The sequence below is a fragment of the Tupaia chinensis genome, unplaced genomic scaffold (genome assembly GCF_000334495.1).
Source record: "Tupaia chinensis unplaced genomic scaffold, TupChi_1.0 Scaffold000207_1, whole genome shotgun sequence".
Taxonomy (NCBI): Eukaryota; Metazoa; Chordata; class Mammalia; order Scandentia; family Tupaiidae; genus Tupaia; species Tupaia belangeri.
The window spans coordinates 3,233,478-3,258,431 of record NW_006159682.1 but is presented as its reverse complement, the minus strand read 5'-3'; the positions used below and the strand labels follow the sequence as shown (position 1 = coordinate 3,258,431).

Genomic DNA, 24,954 nt, shown 5'->3' with positions numbered 1-24,954 from the left:
CCGGCTGCCTTTTTGCCTGGGGTTACTGCTGCTTTCTTGGCAGGTGTGGCAACTACAACCTTTTTTGTTGGAGAAACTACCACCTTCTTTGCTGGATTTGTGGCAGCCTTTTTACCTTATTTCTGAGGGATGATAACCTCTTCTCCACTGCTATCATCTTCTTCATCTTCTGACATTTCCTCATCTTCACTGTCTTCTTCTACCTCCTTTGGAGGAGGAGCCATTTTTGGGGGGTCACATTGATTTTTACCAGCCTTAGTGAGCTTCACCATGATGGCAGCTTACAATGGCAGAGTGTGTGGCAGAAGGGTGGTGCAGATGAGTCTTGAGGAACTCCAGCGACGTTGATGACGGCCATGGGCACTGAAGATCCCGGAGCGTGTATGCTTGGTGGCCAGCTACAACTGGAGACTCCATATCTGGCTTTTGTTACTGGCCATGAAACCTTGGCCAAGTTACTTGCCCTCTCTGTGGCTCAGTTTATTCATTTGTTAAATAATAATTATAGTACCCTACTCATATAAGTTTTGAGAAGATTAAGTGAGTTAATATATCAAAAGTACTTAGAGCAGTACCTGGCATGTAGCAGGCACTCAATAAGTATTGCCTATTATGGTTAACACTGCTTTTGTTTTTTGTTTGTTTGTCTTACAGCACGGAATATTTGGTGGTGGAACGTAATGTGGCAGGAAAGTCAGGGTTGTACAGACCCAAACTGTCTCATTTGAGTGCTGACTTAAGAGTACACATTCCTTTGAATAGCAGTAGTGTGAGACCCATGATCTGGCAGTTATCAAAGAAGACTCTGGGCCCAAACTTCTTGATTGTCCCATCAGTACTAAAATAAAATAACCATTTATATTCTTCCACTCCTGTCTAAATAGATAAAATAAAGGTCAAGGAGAATCCTTCCCATAAAGGAAAGAGGCAGAAAAACCTCAGATTTTGAAAGTAGTTCACTTAGCTACTTTTGACCTAGTGATCCTGAGTCAACCACACAACCTGTTCAAATTTTAGCTTTTTCCTCTCCACAACAGCATAATATCTCTAATGATGGATAGTAATGAGGATTTAAACTACTATAAAACAGTACCTAGTATACTAACATACTTTGTTTGAGGGAGAGCCTCAGTACTAACTCCTTTTTTCTTCAAAGGAAATGCAAAGAGACACAGATTTCAACTGCCTTGGGCATAAAGACTCTGTCCTACTTGTTTCTTTATACCTAGTCCTGAACACAAATATTTAAATTTCAAGAAATGACTATCTAAGAAATGTTTGCTCACTTAAATAGAATTTAATTCTATTGAGATGAAATTAAATGATTTTTTAGATTCCCATCAGTACCTAGCAGAGAGCCTGACATATCATCTGTGCTCATCAGTGCTTATAGAATATAGTTCTATGGTGGCTGATTCCAGGATTGGGAAACATTAATGGAAAAGTGTTATTATTCTTAGAGCAGTATTAGTGGCATTGTCTTATCAGATGAGCTGCCCCTCTAAGTACTTCCTGTCCCAACCATCTTTCTCAGAGAAAGAAAGGGATTCTGATAAATCTATTGGACTCCTGTATTTATATGGAAAAAAAATTCTAATTTCCTGCCATGGACCCAGAGGGATCTCAGAGATCACATCCTTTCCTATATGGGGTCATCCTATGTTGTCCTTGCCAGGTAGTGTGACAACTGGTGTTCTCCTTTTCTATCTTGGTAGTGTCCCTTTGAAGTCCCATTACTGTCTCAGTGACACTGAATAGACCATGACAATTTCACATATCTGAGCCATTATCTCATTGTTCTAAACAACATATTTTTGCTGCTGGCCATATAACAGCTCTCTTTTAGGTGAGTTCTAAAGAATTTTGCAGCCTTAATGAGTACATCAATTACTGCTCATGGAAGAGCCGGTGTCTCCTTAAAGGTTATTTGAAGGTTGATTGGTATCTCATTGCTTATATCCAGCAAATCTGTCTCAGCTTTATGAATACATTTGACCTTTTTATAGGTACAGGGGAAAAATAACGGAACAAAAGTTAATTTAGACCTCTATAATACAACTTTTTTTCCCTGAAAGAAATGAAAGGGCATTGAAATCGATACCTGCACAATAACATGCTGATGAATGTTGGGACCCAATTTTCTCATTTTGCTAACTCGAGATTGGGAATTCTGAATAGTTTTCAATCCTGCATTCTTTGGGCACGGGGAAGTCTGCTGTATTGTGTCCATACAATGCTGCTGCACACTCATTATGGAAGTACCAGTGGTCCTGAAAAGGTCAGTTAGTTAGAAATGTCAGCGTTCAATGGAGCCGCACAGACCTGTGTGCGCATGGATCCAATTAGAGTGGCCAGGCAACACTGCTCTAACCCAGAATCCTAATGAGCAAGTAGAGGAAAGGTGGTGGTGCCTTTTTTTTCTTCCTTCTTATTCAAAAGAAATGGAGATTGCTTTTCAGCCACCCTACATGGGGTTGTTTAAACTTTACCAAACACTACTTAGGGTCCAGGTGGACTAGGAGGGGAATCCCCAGCTTTTGCAAAGGCTGAGCTTGCCTACAACAGCCAGATGGGGAAGGGAGCATAATGAAGAAGGCGGGAGCAGTACTTCAGACTTCAAGTTGATAGAATAGGTTATCTTTTTCAAGACTTACTCAGGTTGTTGGCCTACTAGGAGGAAAATGTCTTTATCAAGTTTATTTCTAAGCCCCTACTATGTGCCAGGCCCTTTGGTAAACACTAGCCTTTGTCTTTTTTCCCCTAGATAAACCTAAAGCACAGGTGTGAATATGTGTGCATGTGTCAGGAGTGTAGAAAGATCTGGATGTAGGGGACCAGGCAGTGGTGCAGCAGTAATGCAACTGGACTCACATAGGAAAGGTCCTGGGTTCATGTCTCAGAGCTTCCCTAAGCACACTGGGTTGTATGTGTGTGTCTGCATTTAGGCCAGCTGAGACAGAAGGGGGACTGTGATGTGAAGACTTTTTTGGGGTGTTTATCTCTCTCTGTTTTACTCTCTCTCTCATGGAAGAAATAAATAAATATTTAAAAACGATTTAGCTATGGGCCCAGCCATCCAGCCATGGTGGTATAGGCTGTAGGATGCTACTGCACAGAAGACATTGTGGGAACAACATGAGCATATTTCTGAGCAAGCTCTGTTGTGTTGACCCTACAGAACAAAACATGAGCAGAGCCAGAACATGAGAGATGTTTAGTAATCAGATAATGGCCTCTAATACAGTGTAGTAAAGCGTTATATGATGCTTCTGAATGTACCATGTAAGTCTGGAACTGAGATACCTCACAGACTAACTTAATGGCACTTGATAAGGAAAAAGCAAGTCTTGTCTCACCCCAAATCCGCTGAGAACCATCAAATTCCCTTTCATCAATGCAGTTAAAAATCTCTTCTCTAACAAACCTGTTTTCTATATAATCTTTATGAAAAAGGAAAATCTTCTGAAGGATAGTCAGCCATCCATCTAAGAATGGATCTCTGTTGTAGTGGGTGAATTCCCTTATTTATAAGTTTATAGAGAGAAGTATATCAGGTTTATAAGGCAATAATTCAGTAACAATCTAGAGGGGAGGATATTGTACAGCAAATACCAAACATAGATCCTTTTGGCATTTTGGAGAATGACCTGAGACTGGGGCTAGGTTGGTGAGAACAAATCACAGGTATCTGGGGTGATTATCCTCAGAGAAGGACTTCTCATGACAACATGAATATTTCCAAGGTTCTGATACATGCCAGATACATAATTTATCTTACTTAATGCTCACAACAAACCCGTAAAAGTCCGTATTATTGCTTCATTTGGGGACAAGAGACCTTAAGCTCTAAGGTAAGTGTTTTATCTAAAATCATTTAAAAACTAAATCATACAAGGCTGGCCCTATGGCCTAATAGTTAAGGGAGCCAGATCCCACATGACTGACCGTGGTTCAAATACTAGCTCCAGTGGCTTAAAAAATATACCAGGCACTTGTGTATGCATGCCTAAAATCCCAACCAGATGGAGAGGTGGAAGAGGTGGAAGAGAAGGGACCACATCCACTGGGAATACTCTTTCTCTCTCTCTCTTTCTGTCAGTCTCTGGTGGGTGCATATGTCCTCTGGCAATTAAAAAATGTATATGGTAGAGCTGAGATTTGAACCTTGGTTTAGTTGATCCTGAAATTTCCACTGTATTCTATAATTTCTTTCATTTATTTATTTTGAGAGTTTTTTTTTGCTATAGGATGTGTGCGCGCGCCAGACAGTCAGAGAGAAACAGAGAGACAGAAAGCGAGAAATCACCCCCCAGGGGGATGGCCATGCCACAATCCCTTCTCCTCCATTCTCCTCTCAGGATCTTGGGCACACACGCACACGTGCCCGGTGTGTTTTAAGCCACCAGGTCCAGGATGCGAACCGCAGCCCACTACGTGGTAGTCCAGCAACATAGCCATTACACTAACTGCTGGTCTCTCTATAATTTCTTTTCATCCTCCATCACCTCACTTCCTCTTCCTTTCTTTTTTCCTTTCCTTTCCTTTCCTTTCCTTTCCTTTCCTTTCCTTTCCTTTCCTTTCCTTTCCTTTCCTTTCCTTCCTTCCTTCTTTCTTTCCTTCCTTTCATTCTTTCTTCCTTCCTTCTTTCTTTCCTTCCTTTCATTCTTTCTTCCTTCCTTCCTTCAGAGCAAAGACTCATATTCTTTTAGGCTATCCTCATCATTCTCTTTGATAATGATTTTGAGCACAGCATGAAAGGTGTGCACAACCAATATGACATGACACTGGGTCCTTAAGTCTCTAGAAATTTCAAGTGCATGTACTTGAATCACATCTTGCTTCAACACAGTGACAGCTCAATACCCAGTGGCCAAGTGTGCAAAGGGCTAATATGTAAATTGGGAATGAGATGCTATTTCTCTAAATGAGAGATTTTACTTTCCTGAGTCTAGTAAGTCAAAATTTTTCTCTCTTTCATGACCAATGCAAAGGCTGTTATAGTTTTGTTAGAGTAGAAAGACAAAAATGGGCAAGTTTACTACTCATTTGTGGAAGACTTAATAAATAATTTTAATACTTTCCTCTGAAACCTCTGCCAATCTCAAAAACTTAGGCCATTGCCCATATATCTTGGTAATAAAGGAGAATCTTTGGAGGAATGGGAAAAGGTAAGTCTGAAGGAATCAAAGAGATAAAACTGATAATCACAATCATTATAATCTGAGTAGGCAGTCTCTGGATATCACCTAAATTATTCTTACCTCCCGGTATTCACTTCCTTATATAGTACCCTCCTACAATGAATAGAACTGACTTGTGTAATATCGTGACATTCTAGATATGACGGGCTATGACTTCCCAGGCTAGAACATAACAAACACTTCTGCTTGTACCTAGCTCTCTCTTGGGTTAGTCATTCTAAAGGAAGTCAGCTGACATATTGCGATTCAGGCAGCCCTGTGGAGAAGTCTATGTAGCAAGGAACAGAGTCCTCCTGCTAAAAGATGGAATCAACTTACCATCCACATGTGTGAGTCATCTTAGAAGATGTTCTTCCAGCCCCTTTCATCTTGCAAATAGCTATTGTCTTGTTGACATTTTAACTTCAAGCTCATGAGAAACCCTGATCCAAAACCATCTAGTTAAGCTGCTATATCAGATTTCTTAATTACAAACCTGTGTGAGATAACAAACCTGTATTATTGTTCAAAACTGCTAAGGTTTGAAGAACTTGGTAATGCAGCATTGCAATCACAATAACTGCTTATTTAAAGTATATCATGGGTAATGCACATTACTGTGCTAGCTATTTCATATATATTACATCTACTCTTTAGAATTCTATGAAGTATTATCATCATCTAATAGATCAACATCTTACAGATAGAAAAATAGCAGTGAGGCATTAAAAAGTTACATTAAAAAGCAGGGACCAGAAGTTAGCATGGTGCTTAAGGTTCTGGACTCCCACTGTGGTTTGAGTCCCAGACCTAGCGGCTTGAAAATCACTCCAGGCACATTAGTGTACATTCAAAAAATTCCAGGAGGAGAATGGAGGAGAAGGGACTGTGGCATGGCCATCCCCCTGGGGCTGATTTCTCACTTTCCCTCTCACTGTCTGTCCCTCTGGCAAACACACATGCTCTATGTAAAAAATAATAATAATAAAATAAAATAAAAAATTGTTAATAGGATTTCCCAGGGTTAAACTGCAATTGGAAGAATTCAAACATGTAATGTGTGTCTGTACTACTATCAGAAATTGATAGTTTTCTCTTTTACCCTTCAAATTCTCATGAGATCTATCTACCTCATAGCTGGCCTGGAGTGACTATAATTATGCTGCTTTAGGCCAGGGCACATTGGCTTATAACAGATGTACTCTGATGTTCTTGCAAGTGCAGAGAGAGAGATTTTCTGCTACAGATCTTCATAGGTATTACTCTGTGGGTCTAGACCTCTAGTGTAGGCCAGTTAGAACCAAAGTCCTTCTAGCTCAAACCTCTTGGTAAAGAAGTCCTTGTGTTATCAACAGAGTTTCTATTCTGTCCTCTAATGTACATGACATTTTTATGCTAATAATAATATGCCAGGACTTTATTATAAGGATTACATTACTTAATCTTCATTTCATCCCTATGAAATAGATACTGATATCCATATTTGATGAAAAACTAAGCCCCATGGCAGTTAAATTACTTTCAAGGACATAGAGTCAAGATATGGTAGAACCAACATTGGAACCCGGGTTTAACAACTTCCCAAGCTTTCACTACACTTTGACCCCCAACTAAGGCTGATATCCTCATCCATACCTGTCAAGCATAGATCTTTGACTCTGCGGACTGCTATAGCCAAAGCCTGGGATGTGCTCTCAATATTTTTGGCCACTGGTGTGAGTGTGACGTTAATCAGGAAGGCCATTTCTAGGGGTCCAAGATATAACCTCTATATGAAGACGAGTCCTGTCACCCTCTAGAGATTCTGGCAGCACAATCTGCTGGGCCTCACATTTTGGATAGAAGGCATGTGGCAGAATGGATTCATGCTTGTTCTGCTTTCAGACCATATAATTCACATAGCTGGCTTAGGTTGGCCGCAGAGATAGTCACTGCAAAATTTCATGTGATCTTGGTTCATTTCCAAGTAATACCAGGCCCCCAATTTATCTCCGTTTTGGTGTTTATGACTCAACTCTCCTTCAATCTGCAAAACAGATTTTCCTGGACACAGATACTTGCTCAAAGATGGATTTATAATGACTTAATCACAAAATGGGAGGACATAGAGATTCTGCTAGAACTTCTGAATGGCAGTCTCTTACATTTTTCTACTGGACTAAAACTTGGAAGAATGTAAAGTCTGTAGCTGCTACAGTTATTGTGAGAAAATGTGTGTCTTGCAAATGGAATCAACACTGAACAAACTGAATTAAGAAAGTAAAACAGACTGGGTCCTTTGAGCCCCATATCAAGATAACAAAATTTCAGATTTACCAAGTTACCTGTTTTTGCTTAGACTAGTTTAGGCTGAGATGGAAGAATCCTACTGTTATACTCTCTGTGCCTTAAATTTAACTTTCGTGACTTGAATTGCAGCTGTTCTAGGCCTACAGCGTGCATTCAGTCTAAAGGCAAAATCTTTCCAGCTTCTTCCTGACCAGTGCTCCTTTGTGCTCATCAGTAATAGTGTTTTGCAGTGTAACATTTCCCAGAGCTCAGCTCACCAATCTGTATGTTCCATGATGGGACTCCTGATTCTTTCCCATCAACTCCTTCAACTGAATCCCGAGACATGAAATCCTACATAGATTTTCTAGGGCAAATATCCTTAGAACATACTACTCAGTTTGTCCCCAAGGACCATAAGAACAAACATGTATCGCCATGGCTTTACATATTTCTCAAATTCTGGACCTTATTCATTCAGGTTTTTCACTGTTGACATGAGCAGTGGAGCTTGGGGATGGAAGCAGGAGTATAAATTGATACAATCTTTCTGGAAAATGAGTTGGCAATAAGGCTCAATAATTAATTCCTTAAACATATTAATGCTCCTTGACCAATAATTCTATTTCTAAAATATCCAGCATAAAGAACTACACAAATTAAGTGTAGTTCTTTTTCACAAGTGATTTTATGGTAGAGTTATTTATATGAGCAAAACATCTAGAAATAACAAGATGCATGATAATAGACCTTTTATAAATCAAGCTATATATAGGAGAAGGTATATACTATACTTTAAAAGTAAGTATGCCTTTACAATGCTCATAAAATGCTCAAGGATCTAGTAATTCCATCCCTAGTAATATATCTTAGGACTATAACCTAAAACAACATATACAAAGAAGCTGAGAAATTATTTATAAGATGAAGAAAGTAGAATCAAGTTAAATACCCAACATTACTGACATGGGAAAATATTTCTGTTGTAATATTAAATGAAAAATCAGGATAAAATTTTATATTCTATATGATCTCAACTATGTAAAACAAAATTATACATGCATCAGAAAAAGGCAAAGAAGTAAATGTGTTAAAATATTAATCAGTTATTGCCTTTGGGAGATAACTGATATTTTAATCTTCATAACTTCTGTTTCTCAAGACTTGCACCATGGGTATGTGCAATTTTTTAATAGAGAAAGTGATTATAAAAAGATGGTAAGTATGTAAACTACATAGCAACATGGAGATTGTTTATGAAATAATGTTAAGTGAAAAAAGATGTATATAAAAACTTACTGTGATTGCAATTATGTAAATATGTTTCTTCATATAGACAAGAACTGAAGGGGAAAAATGTATAAATAGAATCAAGTTTCATATTGTGCTAAGGTTGTGGGATTAGGAGTAATTTATTTTTCTTCTCTAAAGATGTCTTTAAAGCTGTTTTAATGATGTGTATGTGTTTTTTTAAAGTTTATTTATTTCTTCATGAGAGATGGGGAGGGAGGGAGAAGGGAGAGGGGTTGAGAGAGAGATAGAGAAAGAGAGAGAGAAACAGGAAGGTCTGACAGGATCCTCATGTTAGGATCCACTCCAGGTGTCAGCTGGCTCAGGTCACAAGCACACACATGCACCCAGCATGCTCTGGGTGGCCCTGGAATATGAATATAGTACCTTTCCCATGTGGATCCAGTTCCATCACTACAGTGCCACCACCTGGCATATTTATGCATTTTTTGAGCCATCCCTCTGGATATCCACTATTCTAGTAGGCTCCCTAGGTCTCACATTAGCTCTTAAAATGGCCATGAGGCTAGTGACAATGGCTAGTTTAGCTTCTTTTGTTATTTTAATCCTCAGAGGAACTGAGTTTACTTCATAGGGGACTTTAATTGGAGATAAAGCCTCAAGTTGTCATGTAATGGCCAATGGGTTCAACCCATCACCATTAAAAATAGTTATTATTTTTACAAGGTTAAGGGGATAGAGAACTTGGTACATATTGCAATCAGGAACAGATCTGGCTGTGATTTTTTTTTTCCTGGCAGTTTCTATGATATCTTAGAAAATCAGTGATCTCTTCAAGACCCAGCCTAGTTAGTGGAAAAGCTCCAGTGACTATGGCATCCTTGACATTCTAGATTTTACCCATCCAAAGCAAAATAGGTCAGGTTGAACTCTGTCAGAGAAAAACTCCAAGAGTTAATATCACAAATGAAGTGATGTCTATGTTTAGCAATGAAAAAGGCGAGGGATTTAGATTCGAACAGATATGGGTTTGGAATATTGACCTCATCACTTATTAACTGTGTTTCTGTAGGTAATTCATCTCGTCTCACAGAAGTTTGGTTTTCTCACATTCAAAACATGAACGATGATACTTGCCTTATGATATATGGGGAAATTATGTGAAAAATATATGTAAAGGGTCTAAAATAGCTCTGACTCTGAGTGGATACTTTCTAAATGCTGTCTCTTTTAGTCTATTACATCAAAAATCTACGACTACTTGACAAGAATGCCATGATAATTCTACAGGGAAAGAATAGCCTTTTGAATAAATGGTACTGGAAAAACTGGTTATCTACATGTGAAATAATAAAGTTTGATTTCTACCTCACAGGATATAAGCACATTATGAATAAAATGAATCAAATACCTAAATGTAAGTACTAAAGCTATGAAACTATTAGGAAAAAAAAAAAAAAAGCAGCACACTTTTGTGACCTTAGGTTAGTAAATGGTTTCTTAGATATGGCAGACAAAATACAAACAACAAAAATTAAAGTAGGTAGGTTGGACTCCATCAAAATTAAAAAAACATTGGAACCAGCAGATGGCATAATGGTTATGTTGCTATTCTCCCACATAGTTGACTGTGATTCAAGTCCCAGACCCAGAGCTTAAAACTCACACCAGGCGTGTGTGCGTGCATGCCCAAAATCCTGAGAGAATGGCAGAGAAGGGATTGTGGCATGGCCATCCCCCGTGGGAAGTGATTTTTCACTTTCTTTCTCTCTCTGTCTCTCCAGTGAATGCACATACCCTACAGAAAAAAATCTTTTATATATTTTTTTTAATTTTACTTCAAAGGACAACATCAAGAAAATCAAAGACAACCCACAGAATGTGATAAAATATTTGAAAAATTATTAATCTGATAAAATAATATCCAGAATATAGTCTACAAAAACCTCTTGCAACTCAATAGTGAAAAGACAAATACAATCCAATTAAAAATGACAAAGGGTAAAAAATTTGAATAGCTCTTTCTCCAAAGATGATACACAAATGGCCCATGAGAACATGAAAAGAGGTTATATCTCTATCACGTTGAATTTAGGAATGTTCATATGGCTTACTTTGATCAAGAAAACTTAGGCAGGGACCAGCAGTTAGCGTAATGGCTATGTCACTGGACTCCCATGCAGTTGACTGCGGTTCTAGTCCCAGACCCAATGGCTTAAAACTCACACCAAGCGCATGTGCATGTGTGTCCAAGATCCTGAGAGGAGGATGGGGGAGAAGGGATTGCAGATTGTGACGTTGCCATCCCCACTCTGGGGGATAATTTCTCACTTTCTGTCCTTCTGTCTCTCTCTGTCTGTTTGGTGAGCATGCGTGTCCCATAGCAAAAACCTCTCCAAAAAAAAAAAAGAAAATTTAGGCAGAAATGATCCCTTCCAAGAGTATTTTTAAGAGCAGATGTGAGGCATGATGGTAGTACAATGGTAAAACCTGACACTACTAGGCAACCTCTCATGAGAGGGTTCCTATTTCAAGTCTGAAGACCTCCCCAAGTATGTCAAACATATGCTTGCCATGATCTGGGGCTGACTGAAGGCTGGGGATAGATCTTGACATCAAGATCCTGTTAATGGTGCACTGTTCTCTCTTCTCTCTCTGTCTCTTTCATTCACAGAAGAAACAAATAAATAAACCTAAAAAAAGAGAACAGATGCATGGCTCACCATCTCTCCCTTTCCCTCTGTTATAATGATCCACATGGCAAGTGTCATCAGTGCCTTTCTATAAACCCACATATTCTACCAGCTCTTCTTTTCTCTTCTTTTCTCTTCTTTTCTTTTCTTTTCTTTTCTTTTCTTTTCTTTTCTTTTCTTTTCTTTTTACCCCACATGTTGAGTAACTTGAAATTGCTAATACCCACAAATTTATCCTGAAGGCTTTCCTTGGCCTCTGGAACCTGCTGTGTCCATACATTGATCAGATCAGATGTGTCAGGGAATTAACATCCCCCCCCAACACCTTCACTACCACTCCTTTGCCTCTCAGATGGATACCTCTGAGGTTTTCATTCCGTATAGATGCCCAAGATTTCCAGTGGGATTGCGCCCTAGTTGTCCTCAGTGGTAGCTTGTTTAATAATGAAGCTTTATAAACTTTTCTTTTTTTTTTTTTTTTCCAGTTTCACTTCTCTAATCCCCTGCCACTGTCCCTGGGATCACTTCCCCGTTAAAATGTTTGCACTAAAATCTTTTGTCTCCAGCTTTCCTCCTTAGGAAACTCAAACCAAGGCAACCAGAAATGGTGTGGGCTCAGTGTGGGTTCCAGAATAAAGATGACATAGAGCAGAACTGACTGCAATCCATGAGGGACATGTGCTAAGTTTGAGAAATAAATTGTTTTTTTGATGTCATTGTTACTTCAAAGTCATAACTAGTGAACAATAACTTTGACTAGTGAATGAATAACTTTCCTCACTAATTCTCATTCTAGGAGATTTTCCTAAATAAACAGAGATTTACACAAAAATATTTATTCAAGAATGTTCAGTTTGATATTTATAATTGAATAGAGGAAATTTAATATATAACAATAGGGAAATTAAAAATATAACATTCCCTCTCAGGGAATATTCGTAACATTGAAAGATGTTCATGGAATGGACAAGAACAGCTTCCATGATGACATTCTATTATTTTTAAATTAAATATATATTTGCATTTACATGTGTGACAAATGAGAGTCTCTCTTTACAGTCTAGTGGTAAGAGTTTGAACTTGGACAAGAGATACTTCCCCATACTTCCTCCCTTTAATTGCAGAGGTTATAGGAGAATAAACTTTGTAAAAACTAAAGAAGAAACTATAGTTGGTCTTTTGATTTAAATTGCTAAACTTCATGCTTCAATAAGCCCATTTATTCACATCATATACTGTATAATATATGAAAAAAATACATAGTTGGGTCCATTGTGAGAAATATTTTTCCACAAGGTTGAAATGTACAAAAATGCAAAAGAATAAGTGGTTCAGAGGCTCCAAGCTTGCTGAGATCTTGATGTAGAAGTAGGCAGTAGCAGTAAAAAGTTTGCCTTCTAAACATGAGTGAGATTGAAAGAGCTCTGTAGGAAACAGAGGTCAGAGTCAAACTTCTGCTTAGAGTAAAGACCTTGCCTTAGGTAGGTCTTTCTTTCCATGATAGAATGTACAAGAAATGGTTGCTACAATACTTTTGGGAGGTAAGTCTGGTGTATTATAAGCTTAAGGCAGTGAGAAAACAGACTCAAGAACTACAAATATTGCCAAGCCATCATGTTGACCTTTTGTCACTGGATCTCCTGTATCCCTGATATTTACCAGGTCCCACACAGAAGACATGGGTAGAGGCAACTTCAAAAACCATCACACAGGAAAATGTGAGCACAGCAGGAGTTTGGGGGGTTAGGGAGAAGAAAATAAAAAGCCTCCCATCTCAAAGTGATCCTACACATTAAAATTCCAAAGCACATGAAAAAATCGAATGCTAAAAATGACACCAAACAAAATCAACAATTGAAACTTGAATTTCCTCCAGATGAAACTCACTATATAGAACAAAGATTTTAAAATAAGCATATTGAGGATGTTCAAAGAAACAAATGAAGACATTAAAATGGAACAAGAAATTATGAAACAGAATAGGCAGAAATAAACCAAGAACAGGTGGATAGGAACAAACTTAGAAATCTTGGATATAAAAATATATAGTTGTTGAAATATTGACCAAAAAATCTAGACAAGACACGGTCAAAAAGAGAATTTATGAATGCAAGTTACTAGTAAAGAACTTAGAATTGGTGCAATAGACAAAAAAAGAAAAAAAAAATCAGTAAAGAACCATAAAAGGTCACTTTATAGGCTCTCACATTTGTCTGAAAGGAATTACCACAGAAGAAACTCAACGGAATGGGGAGAAAGTGATATTTTTAAGAGATAACGTACCAGTAACTTTCCATAATTAAAAAAGACATTGATTATTATGTGGAACGTATAGTCAGGTTATCAAGCAGAGTAAATAAAAATAAATTCACACTTAGACATCAAAATCCAAAAGCAAGGGGAACCAGCAGTTAGCGTAATGGCTATGTTGCTGGACTCCCACGAAGTCAATTGCAGTTCACGTCCTGGACCCAGTGGCTTAAAACTCATGCCAGGCACGTGTGCGTGCGTGCCCAAGATCCCAAGAGGAGAATGGAGGAGAAGGATTGTGGTGTGCCCATCCCCTCTGGGTGGTGATTTCTCGCTTTCTGTCTCTATGTCTCTCTCTGTCTGTCTGGTGCACACGCCCTGTAGTGAAAACCTCTCCAAAATGTGCACCCCCCCTGCGGGGAAACACCCCCAAAAAAAAAAAAAAAAAAAAAAAAAAAAACCACCCCAAAAGCAAGGAACCAGCAGGTGACACAGTGGTTAAGGTGCCAGACTCCCACACAGCCAACCATGGTGTGTGTCCTGGATTCAGCAGCTGGAAAACCATGCCAGATGTGTCTGCATGTGTGCACAAAATCTCAGGAAGAGAATGAAAGAGAAAGGATTGTAATCACCCCCTGGGAAGTGATTTCTCACTCTCCTTCTCTCTGTGTCTCTCTGCCTCTGTCCAGCAAACACATATGCCCTATGCAAAAACCTTAAAAAAAAAAAGTGCAAAAGCAGTATGTTAAGACTAAAACACAACCTTGAAACCTATCTAAGAAAAAAATAGTTTACCAGAAGGATCTTAAATAATGGTAGACTTTTCATCAGCAGCTGTGGATGGCCGGACATAATTTTAAAAATCCTCAGTGCAAAGAGAAGTCCTCCTTAGACTAGCATTTGAATCTAGCCAAATTACATTTCTATAGAAAAATCAAAATAAGGACATGTACAGATTAAGAGGGTTACAAATAGGCTCTCATTAAAATAGCTATTAAAGGATATAAGGTAACATAGATAAAGCTTGAGAAACAATAAATAAGAAATCACAGGGGCAGCAGGTGGCGTGATGAGTAAGGTAATGGATTCCCATATGGCCAACAGCGGTTTGCATCCCGGACTTGACAGCTTGAAAATCATGCCAGATGCATGTGTGTGAGTCTGAAAATCTTGAGAGAAGAATGGCAGAGAAGGGATTGTGGAATGGCCATCTACCATGGGGGCGAGTGATTTCTCACTTTCCCTCTCTCTGCCTCCACCTGTCTCTGCTGAGTGCACACTAACGCAAAAATCTAAATAAATAAATAAATAAAATTTTCAAGATTCATAAATTGTGTAGGAAAAGTCAATTAACTGTGAGACCAGCAGACGGTATAGCAGTTACATTGCTGAACTCCCACATGATTGATTGTAGGCTTGAGTTCTGGACTCAGCAGCTTAAAACTCACAACAGGCACATGTGTGTGCATGCCCAACATTCCAAGTGGAGAATGTAAGAGAAGGGTTTGCAGTACAGCCATTCTCATCCCCTCTTAGGGGTGATTTCTCAATTTCTGTTTCTCTGTCTTTCTCTGTCTCTCTAATGAGCACATGAGCCCTATCACAAAAATCTCCTCCCTAAAAAAAAATCATATAACTAATAATAATAAATATTGCTTTTCTTTTTTTGCAAAAGGTTTAACTTAAAAGTCTAAACAAGAATAACCAGATGGTGACAGGGCAGTGTTATATAGGTGGTTAGAGCATGCTAAGGGTCTTTTCGTGATGAAAGGCAGATAGAAATTATAAATTACTACAGGCTTTGTAATCAAATGAACAGTTAAATATATATCCAAAGGGTATCCAGTTAAAGTTTAAAATAAAATGTGTAGCATTTCAATCTGCAGAGGGGTTATAAAAGCAAGATGCACATACATACACACACATCTTAATAAATCCAAAAAGTCAGAATGAAAAAAAGTAAAGAAAATGAATGATAAGCAGCACAAATATGGTGGTATGACTATGTCCAAATATATCTGTAGTGATAATAAACACAAATACATTAAATTTACCTGTCACAATATAAGGGTTATTAGATGGTATCTAAAAGATGTAATCATTGCTTTCAAAAGATAAGTATAGATGGAAAAAGGGCAAGATATCTCCCTATTAATTATAAGACAGTATTGAAATTTAGATTTATTATAAATAAGATAGTGTGAAATCAATAGAGTACGAGTGGCAGACCAATGGAGTAGTATAAAAAGAACTCAGAAAGAGATTCTGTATTTAGGAAAATTGGTAAATGATAGATATGTAATTGCTGAGAGGTAGGAAAAAGAAAGAACTAGTTGTTGTATGATGCCAAGTCAATGGGTTATCCACATATAAACAAACAAAATTAAATCCCTATACAAAGATCATAAATGAGACAAGACCCAAGTGTGACACAGAACTTGATAAGTTTTAGAAGACAGGAGAATAAAATATCCAAGTTGGGAAGGATTTCTTACATAAGTCATAAAAAGCAAAGTTCATAAATTAAGAGATTAATAAAATGAACTGCTTTAAAATTTAAAAACAACCATATATCAAAATACATCAGAAACAAAATAAAAAATTATAGGCCACAGTTTGGGGAACGATATTTGCAATACAAACAAGTGATGAAGCATTAATATTTAGAATAATAAACTATAAATCAATAAAAAAGAAACAACCCAAGAGAATAGAGACAAAGGATATATATATATATATATATATAATAAGTCAATTCACAGAAGAAACTACAGTGGTCAATAGATATACAAAAAGATACTCTACCCCACTAGAAATTTAGGAAACACATATTGTAGTAACTGTGGGAAAGCATCTTATGTTTATTATGCTGACTGGCAAAATTTATAAGTCTAAGGGTTGAGGATGCAGGGAAATAGAAACTCTTACCCTTGCTGTTGGAAGTGTACATTTGCTCAGCTTAAGATAATTGACCATTATTTAGTAAATTTGATGACACATATAATCAGCAATTCTTCTTTTAGTTATATGTCCTAGAGAAATCCTCATACTTATGTACAAAGAGATATGCACGAAGATGCTCTAAGCAGCATTGTTTGCAACAGCAAAGAGCTATAAATAATCTAAATTATGATCAACAAAATAAATTATAGTTTAATCACAGCTTAAATTATTCTATACCTATATAAAAAAAAAAGAAACAACCAAAGAAGATAGAGACAAAATATATATATATATATATAATAAGTCAATTCACAGAAGAAACTACAGTGGTCAATAGATATACAAAAAGATACTCTACCCCACTAGAAATTTAGGAAACACATATTGTAGTAACTGTGGGAAAGCATCTTATGTTTATTATGCTGACTGGCAAAATTTATAAGTCTAAGGGTTGAGGATGCAGGGAAATAGAAACTCTTACCCTTGCTGTTGGAAGTGTACATTTGCTCAGCTTAAGATAATTGACCATTATTTAGTAAATTTGATGACACATATAATCAGCAATTCTTCTTTTAGTTATATGTCCTAGAGAAATCCTCATACTTATGTACAAAGAGATATGCACGAAGATGCTCTAAGCAGCATTGTTTGCAACAGCAAAGAGCTATAAATAATCTAAATTATGATCAACAAAATAAATTATAGTTTAATCACAGCTTAAATTATTCTATACCTATATATGGAACACCATACAACAATTAAAATGAATGAACCAGAGCTATGTGTATTAATATGACTAAATCTCTACAATATTATAATGAGCGACACCATTTATAGGAATTTATAAAACAATAACATTTATATTTTCAGATATAAAGATATAAAAAAACATTGAATTAGTGATAGGAGAGACCTATAGGGTAAATATAGAGAGATGCCATCAGGGAGAATACAAAAAATTTTCAATTACGTCTATATATATATATATATATAAACAAGAAATTAACCCCCTGGGAGGGATAGCCACGCCACAATCCCTTCTCCTCTATTCTCTTTGATTTGGGGCACGTATAAACACGCACCTAGTGTAAGTTTTAAGCCATTGAGTTCAGGACTCGAACAGAGGTCAACTGTGCATGTGTACACTGACGTAACGATTATGCCATCTGCTGGTCCCTTGATTATGTCTATATCTTTTATGCCTTTGGCATAAATCTGGATTACGTTGATAGGATAAAGCAAGAGTTGGCGGGAGTAGTAAATTGTCCTTCATTATATGTCTATTGTTTTCTATATATTTAAAATTATCATAACAATAGAAGATTTCAAATAAGATAGCCCCTCCTCCAAAGTTCTATCTCTCCAGAGTCCAGTAACCAAAGTGTTAATGCCCACACAGTAGGTAGTCACCAGGAATTTGGAATATTTTGAATATCATCCAGGGATAAACAGGAACCACCATACTCATTTTCAAATGCCCTGCTGACACCATCAGCCCTTTTATTCTAAGAGAGAAAGGTATCTCTTGTCCAATTTTGCCTAGGGTTTCCAAACCTAAGAGAAATACCTCTCTGACAAACTTAATCTCCTCAGTCTCTCACTAGGCTAGATGTTAGGTCTAGGGGAAAGCAAAAATCTTTTAATCCTATGGTCACAGCTTTGTGAAGGCATTTGGCCTTCCCCTAAAGATGAGAGACAAAAGTCATCTTGACCCTCAGCATGGCCAGTCAAACAAAGTCACTTTCCCAGTCTAGTCTTTCCTCATGAGACAACCTCTCTTCATTCCACAGCATCTTCTAGCCAGCTTCCCCATGATTTTAAATCTTATTTCTCAGGAAACCAGGGCACTTCCTTTACACTTGAATTCAATGAATGATTTAGAGAGAACTTGGCCCTAGAGTATGCAGTAAAATCTAGAGTATCAGCCCTGCTATCTGCAGAGTCCAAAGGAGGCAACACAGAACAAGGAGGGAGAAAAGAAAATGCCTTTGAGGTGAGATGGGGTAGGCAAGCCAAGAGTATTTCATGACACAAAAGTTCTGCTGTTCATTCAGGGAGTCAAAGGAGGAGGGAGGGAATTGCATTTGGATAGGCAACAAAGCATCACTCTGAGAAATAAGGGAAAAGCCAAAGCAGAACGGCTGCACCTACTCACCGGGGCTGGTTATTGTCAGGAGATCAAGCTGCCGTTGTTGCTGCAAAAATAAAACAAAATACATTGTGAGAACACTGATTTGAGCCAGAGCCAAGTTGTGTGTAGCAGCTCAGGGAGGCATGTAAAGTGGATATTTAGAAACACAGAGTAGGGTAAATTATACAGTATGTGGCGCTTACAATTCTATGGAGAGGCCTTGTACCCTAGAGACAAAAGGAGTAGATGACCAGTCCCTTGCTCATCCTTGGAAACATGGCATCAGAGCTAAGAGGGCCTTAGAGTCAAATCCATACCATACTATGATATACCTATGGAAAATGAGGCCTTGAGAAGAGTATGACTTACTTAGGGCCACAGAGAAAGTCCTTTTCCAGTCTCCCAACCATGGTCTCATACCTCTGTACTAGATGGACTTAGATTTCTCTTCACTTACATTTGTTGTGTGGAATACTAGTAACCAGATTTATGTTGGGTGCCTGTGTTCCTGCCATCCTCTAGGTATGTCTTTGTAATCAAGATACTGTGTTGGTTTATTTCTTGAACCTTTCAGCAATGCTATGACAATTTGTAACTGATGATCAAACCATTTCTTCTCCAACTGAGTCCTTAGTCCTTTGAACCACACAACATTCACACAAAATAGTATTTGTCTAGCACAATAGGCTATATGGAAACAGCAGCTTGTTTGGAGACAACTAGCCTTGGCTACCCCAAAGGTTGAGGGAAATCAGTCTCTCAGACCTGTCCCCATTACAGCATGCCTATTGGGAATCTCCATCCTGGACTGGATGTCAGAGAAACCTAAGTGTAGAGAAATAGGTATTGGAGGCCTGGAGTTAGAGCAGTGGCAGGAGTCCCTTTTAGGCTCAAGTTAGGATTCCTTAAGCCCTTTCTGACCTCTTTTTCTTCCTCACAGTTCATTTTCTATAAATGGTACTGGAAATCTGTATTTTTGTTTGTTTGTTTCTTAAACAGGGGTCTAAATAAACTCTGCTCTGAGAGTGTTCCCTCTAAGCTATAAGTTTCAGGAGCTTCTGATTACCTGATATTTCATCAATGGATGTGCCTTGCCATAATTCACCTCACCTGCATTTTCCTCTTTATCTTGTCTTTCTTCCTAAAATTCTGCTTAAGAAGAAAGGAAAAGGGGGCGACATTTTCTGAGTACCAACTATAGGCCAGGTACAGCATGAGGTACTTCAAAGTATTATTCTTTTTCAGATTCTCAACAATCCTACAAGGTGTGTATTGTACAGAGGAAGGGCATGACATTTGTAGACGAGAAATTATCTGCCTGAGATCACACCCTCATTAAATGACAGGGCCAGCATTAGAATTCAGTTAGTTCTAATCCAGGCTGTGAAGTCCAAAATATGACAATGTACATAAATCATTGAGTATAATGCCTGGTACTTGATAGGTTTTTAATAAAAAGAGCTAGTTAGTATTTTCTTTTTTTGTTTTTTTGGAGAGATTTTCGCTATAGGGCGCGTGCGCTCGCCAGACAGACAGAGAGAGACAGAGAGACAGAAAGCGAGAAATCACCCCCCAGGGGGGATGGTCACGCTGCAATCCCTTCTCCTCCATTCTCCTCTCGGGATCTTGGGCACGCATGCACACGTGCCCAGCGTGAGTTTTAAGCCACCAGGTCTGGGACGCGAACTGCGGTCAACTATGTGGGAGTCCAGCAACATAGCCATTACGCTAACTGCTGGTTCCCAAGAGCTAGTTAGTATTGATGGTCTTGCTATTATTATAGAACAACTGATCCTTGATTTATATAAGTTGTTTCTGCTCTTTTCATAGTACCAAGATACTTAGAGGTTGGAGGTTATTAATTTTTGACTGCTATGTGGGTAGGAATCTCTCCTACAATGTCCCATCAGTTGTATGATCTCCTTCTGTTTCATCCCTTTTCTTTATAGAGAACTCACTACTTCTTATATATTAGACAGCTATATTTTGAGTAGGGTTAAAAGTTGCTCATGAAAACATCATCACTATTTGTTACTACCTCAGCTAATGACAATTGTTTAGAGATCTGAAAATCTGTGTCTTCTGTTTCCAGGCTAAATATTCCCAGTTCCATGGTTTCAAATCTCCTTGCCCTCAGGTTCATCCTTCTTTTCCATTTAACTGATTTGTTCAAGGCAAGACCTCTTTAAGATCTTTCTACTCTTTGCTTCAGTGACTTCTCATGTGCCTAAAAGCTAGACTGTATCCTTTTAGGGTCTTCTCAATCACACATCCCTGTTTTCCTGCCAGCTCATAACTTATTCCAGTTGACTTTCTCAAGCAAACAATGCAACTCCAAGATGTCACCGATTTACATAGTGAGCACACATCCTTGCACTGAAATGGAACCCCTGCCCCCAACACAAACACATATGCACACATGCAAGCTAGAAGGAATGCTGGAGCCTGACTGCCTTCCCTCCTAAACACTGAACCAGGCCAGTGGGACAATTGGTTCAGACTGTCATTGCCAGAGCCAAGCTATGTGGCTTGGCAATTTTCTCACACATGAGGAAGAATCCATGGAGTCCTTTTACCATAAACTTGATTTTGGGTTGATCATAGTCGGTGAAGGATGTCTATTTTTCAAAAATAATATCTATTGCCTGATTAAGAGTTACCACTGAATGGCGATTCTATACTCACGGTCCAGTAGAAGAAAAAAGGAAGAAAACCTGACAGGAGTCAGATAGGCCTGGGTTTGTGTCCTGTGTGTGGCTTTGTATAACTTACTATAATATATCTCCAGCCTCAAACTTCACAACTCTAAAATGAGCAAGTGAGACTCAAATAACATCAGTGACTCTGCGAGTTCAATGCAACCACAGGTACTGTGCTTGTGGGCTCCCTCTTCTGGTGTAGTTTCCTCAGAACCCATGTAGCCAGGACACAGGGCTGGAAGGGTAGTCAGCAGGGACCCTGTTTGAAGCGATGCTCTCATGTTGCAATGTACTATGTATGTGTGAGTCTTCAGCACGTAGATGAGGGGCATCCTAAGGGCTTGCAACATCTATTGTGCATCTTAATTGCATCAGTCCATGACTTTGAGTAACCTGAGTATTTCCTTTCAAACCTCCATGCCTTTGCCTATGCTGTCCTCTTGGCCTACCCTCTTGCAATCTTCCTAGAGATTCTTCCTCACTTCTGAAGACCAACATGAAATCTTTTTTTATGTACCAATTCCCAACCTAACCCCCTTCTCTGCTTTCTCTAGAATGACTATTTCACACTTTATTTTTCCAACACATCGTGTAAAACCTCTTTTGTGTCATGCTACGTCTTAATTGTCTTGTCTCTTGTCTGACTCACTCAGCAGGTTTTTACTTGAGGACAGAACTATGTTATTTTATCTCTATACCTACAGTGCCCAGAAAAAAAGACCTGGAAGTAATGTTTGATGTCATCTAATTCAAATGGTTCAACTATCCTGTTATTTCCTCTGCAGTGACCTTGAGATAGGAATTAATCAGCATGAAAAGTTAGTAAGTGCCTTCTTTTTCAAGAGTTTTCCTCTGTCACATCTATGGGGTTTCTTCCCTTTTGTGTTTTTGCTCCTGCCATTTCTGCAGTTAGAAATATTGTTTACCTACCTCATCAGATGAGCTTCCTTCCTTTATTCTCCACAGGATAACTGACTGCCCTGGAGTCCTTAGCTCTTGCTATCTGTACCACCCTGGTGGTGATGTATTAAATCTAACCTGGTGACAGGCCCATTTAACCTACAGCTCACTGGCATATGTGTGCACCACCTAGTGGCACAAACAGATAAGTGTAGGCTATTGTTTTAACCTGTGATTCTTAAGATAGAATTGCAAAATCTACATATTTTACATGCAAACGAAAACAAACATGTGTGCTCCAGAATGACTCTGCAACAATTTGTAGCTAAGAAATTAGAATATTCAAATAATTCCCCCCAAGTCTTTTTTTCTTTTCTTTTTTTGGAGAGGTTTTTGCTATAGGGTGCATGTGCTCGCCAGAAAGACAGAGACAGAGAGACAGAAACCGAGAAATCACCCCCTTGGGGAGATGGCCACACTGCAATCCCTTCTCCTCCATTCTCCTCTCAGGATCCTGGGCATGCACACATACGCGCCCAGTGTGAGTTTAAGCCACCGGGTCCGGGACTCAAAAGCACGGTCGAATACATGGGAGTCCGGAGACACAGCCGTTACACTACCTGTTGGTTCCCCCCTTCCAAGTCTTTCGAACCTAAAAGGAGTGAAATAAAAGTGAAAATGTCATTACTTAATTGCCTAGCATAATCATCTGAGATTGCCAATGGAAGCAGGAATTTGTAAAAATAGGGCACGTGATTTATGGAGTTTGACCAGTAATGTGCCATTGTGTATACATATAGGAACATGTTGGATATAGAGAATTATAATTAGTTATCAATTGAGAAAGATGAAAGCCTTTTATAAGGAGATGATACATTAACTTCCTGGGTGGTAGGATATGCAATAGTAACTAGAAAAAAATTAAGTCAGCAAGAAGGTGGCAAGTTTGGTAGACAGATAAGCAGTTGAGCCACTAGCTGACCAAAAGCTAGAGTTTTAAGAAGGCAGAGACTTCACGGGTGTGGTAGTGATAGTATGTGTATGCATGCATGTGCATGTGTATGTGCATGTTGTATGTGAATTCCATACCCAGACAGAGGGGAATGTGTCCAAGTGTGCCTATGTGGTAGTCCACTGACTCTTGGAGGAGAGTGGGTATGCCTGTGTTGGGTCACTCAGGAGGCTATGTGGACTCCTGACTGTGTGTGGTCCCTGCCTCTGTCCTTAAAAGTGGTTCGCCATGGACATTCAGGAGAAACCCATTTCTGTACTTAACCATGTGGTGAACACTGAGTACTGCCATATAAAGATGATAAAAGGTGGGGGTTCTAAGGTCAATACAGGTTATCTCTATATTGGTACCACCAGGAGTTTCCAGATATCTTTAGCATTCAGTGGATACTAAAGATAATGTAATGGTATCCTTGCTCCAGGAGTTTTCTACTATTCCCCCATGTGTCCAGTGGACGCTGTTTATTTAGTACGGGATCCCTTCTCTGGTAATAGCTGACTGTCCCAAGAGTGGAGGTACTAAAAGCAGGGCAAATTATGAGGAATTCTAGAACATTTGCAGGTTCAATTATTGTCAATGAAAGCTACAGTTGTCCTGGGGGCAGAAAGTGGTGTGGTGGTTAAGGCACTGGACTTGCACATGTCCTGCACAGTTCAAATCCTGGACCTGGTAGCTTGAAAATCATGAAGGGCATGTGTGCATACATGCCCAAAATACTAAAAAGAGAATGGGGGAGAAGGAGGGACTGTGATGTGGCCAGCCCCCTGGGGGGGGGTTATTTCTCACTTTTTCTCTCTCTGTCTCTCTTTGGTGAGTGCATGTTTCCTATGTTAAAAAACTAAAAAGAAAAAAAAAAGACAAACAAATAAAAAAAAACCCCAAAACCTATAGCTGTCCTAAGTTAATACAGCTGTCTTTAAAATTTTTGTAATTAGAAAATAACACATACTCATTTTTAGTAATTTTTCTAATTTCCAAAACATTTTAAATGAAAGTTAAAGGGAAACAAACAAACAAACAAAGCTTTAAGTCAAATACAGCCAGGGCTAAAGAACTGAGACTATTTCCAGAAAATTCAGAGCAAAAGTAAAAATTAATGAAATCCTACCACTTGAAGAGAACTATAGTTAATATTTTGGTATATTTTCTTGTCACCTTTCTCATTGTGTGTATATTTAAAGAGATTGTATTTATATATAATAAATGAAAGACATAACAGTGTGTTATTATTTTTTTGTCCCAGCCTGAGTCTTTGTTTTGAAGCAAAAGAGTGTAAGTCACGCATACTTACTATCATAACTAATACATTAGATCTTACACTGTGATTTGGTTTCTAATCCTCTTCTTCTCAGTGAAGGTGGCATTAATCAACCTGACACCACCAGGATACTGCTTAGTTATTGCAGCCTACTGATATAGATGCAGGCTTCTGAATTTGGAGGACTCTTACAGATAATATCCAACCTGGAAGAAATGGAAGATCCTCTTTTTTCATATCCTGAAGCCCCTCTGTCTGCAGTTACGGAAAGCATTTTGAAGGAGCACCAGACTCAAAATCAGATAGACAAAAGTGAATTCTGATTTTACAATTTCTGACCTGTGTTGTCTTAGGTAAGCTGGCAATTAG

The 24,954-nt window shown here is 38.5% G+C and overlaps 1 protein-coding gene across 2 annotated transcripts in view; it reads right to left on the bottom strand.

The window, feature by feature from the left end:
* The window catches only part of AGBL4 (AGBL carboxypeptidase 4), a 1,284,896-nt gene that overhangs the window by 378,057 nt on the left and 881,885 nt on the right, over positions 1-24,954 (bottom strand). For both annotated transcript variants that reach the window (XM_006147266.1, XM_027771347.1), the window contains exon 5: positions 18,741-18,780. In XM_006147266.1, coding sequence (XP_006147328.1) covers positions 18,741-18,780 — 40 coding nt within the window. The remainder of the gene's footprint in view (positions 1-18,740; positions 18,781-24,954) is intronic.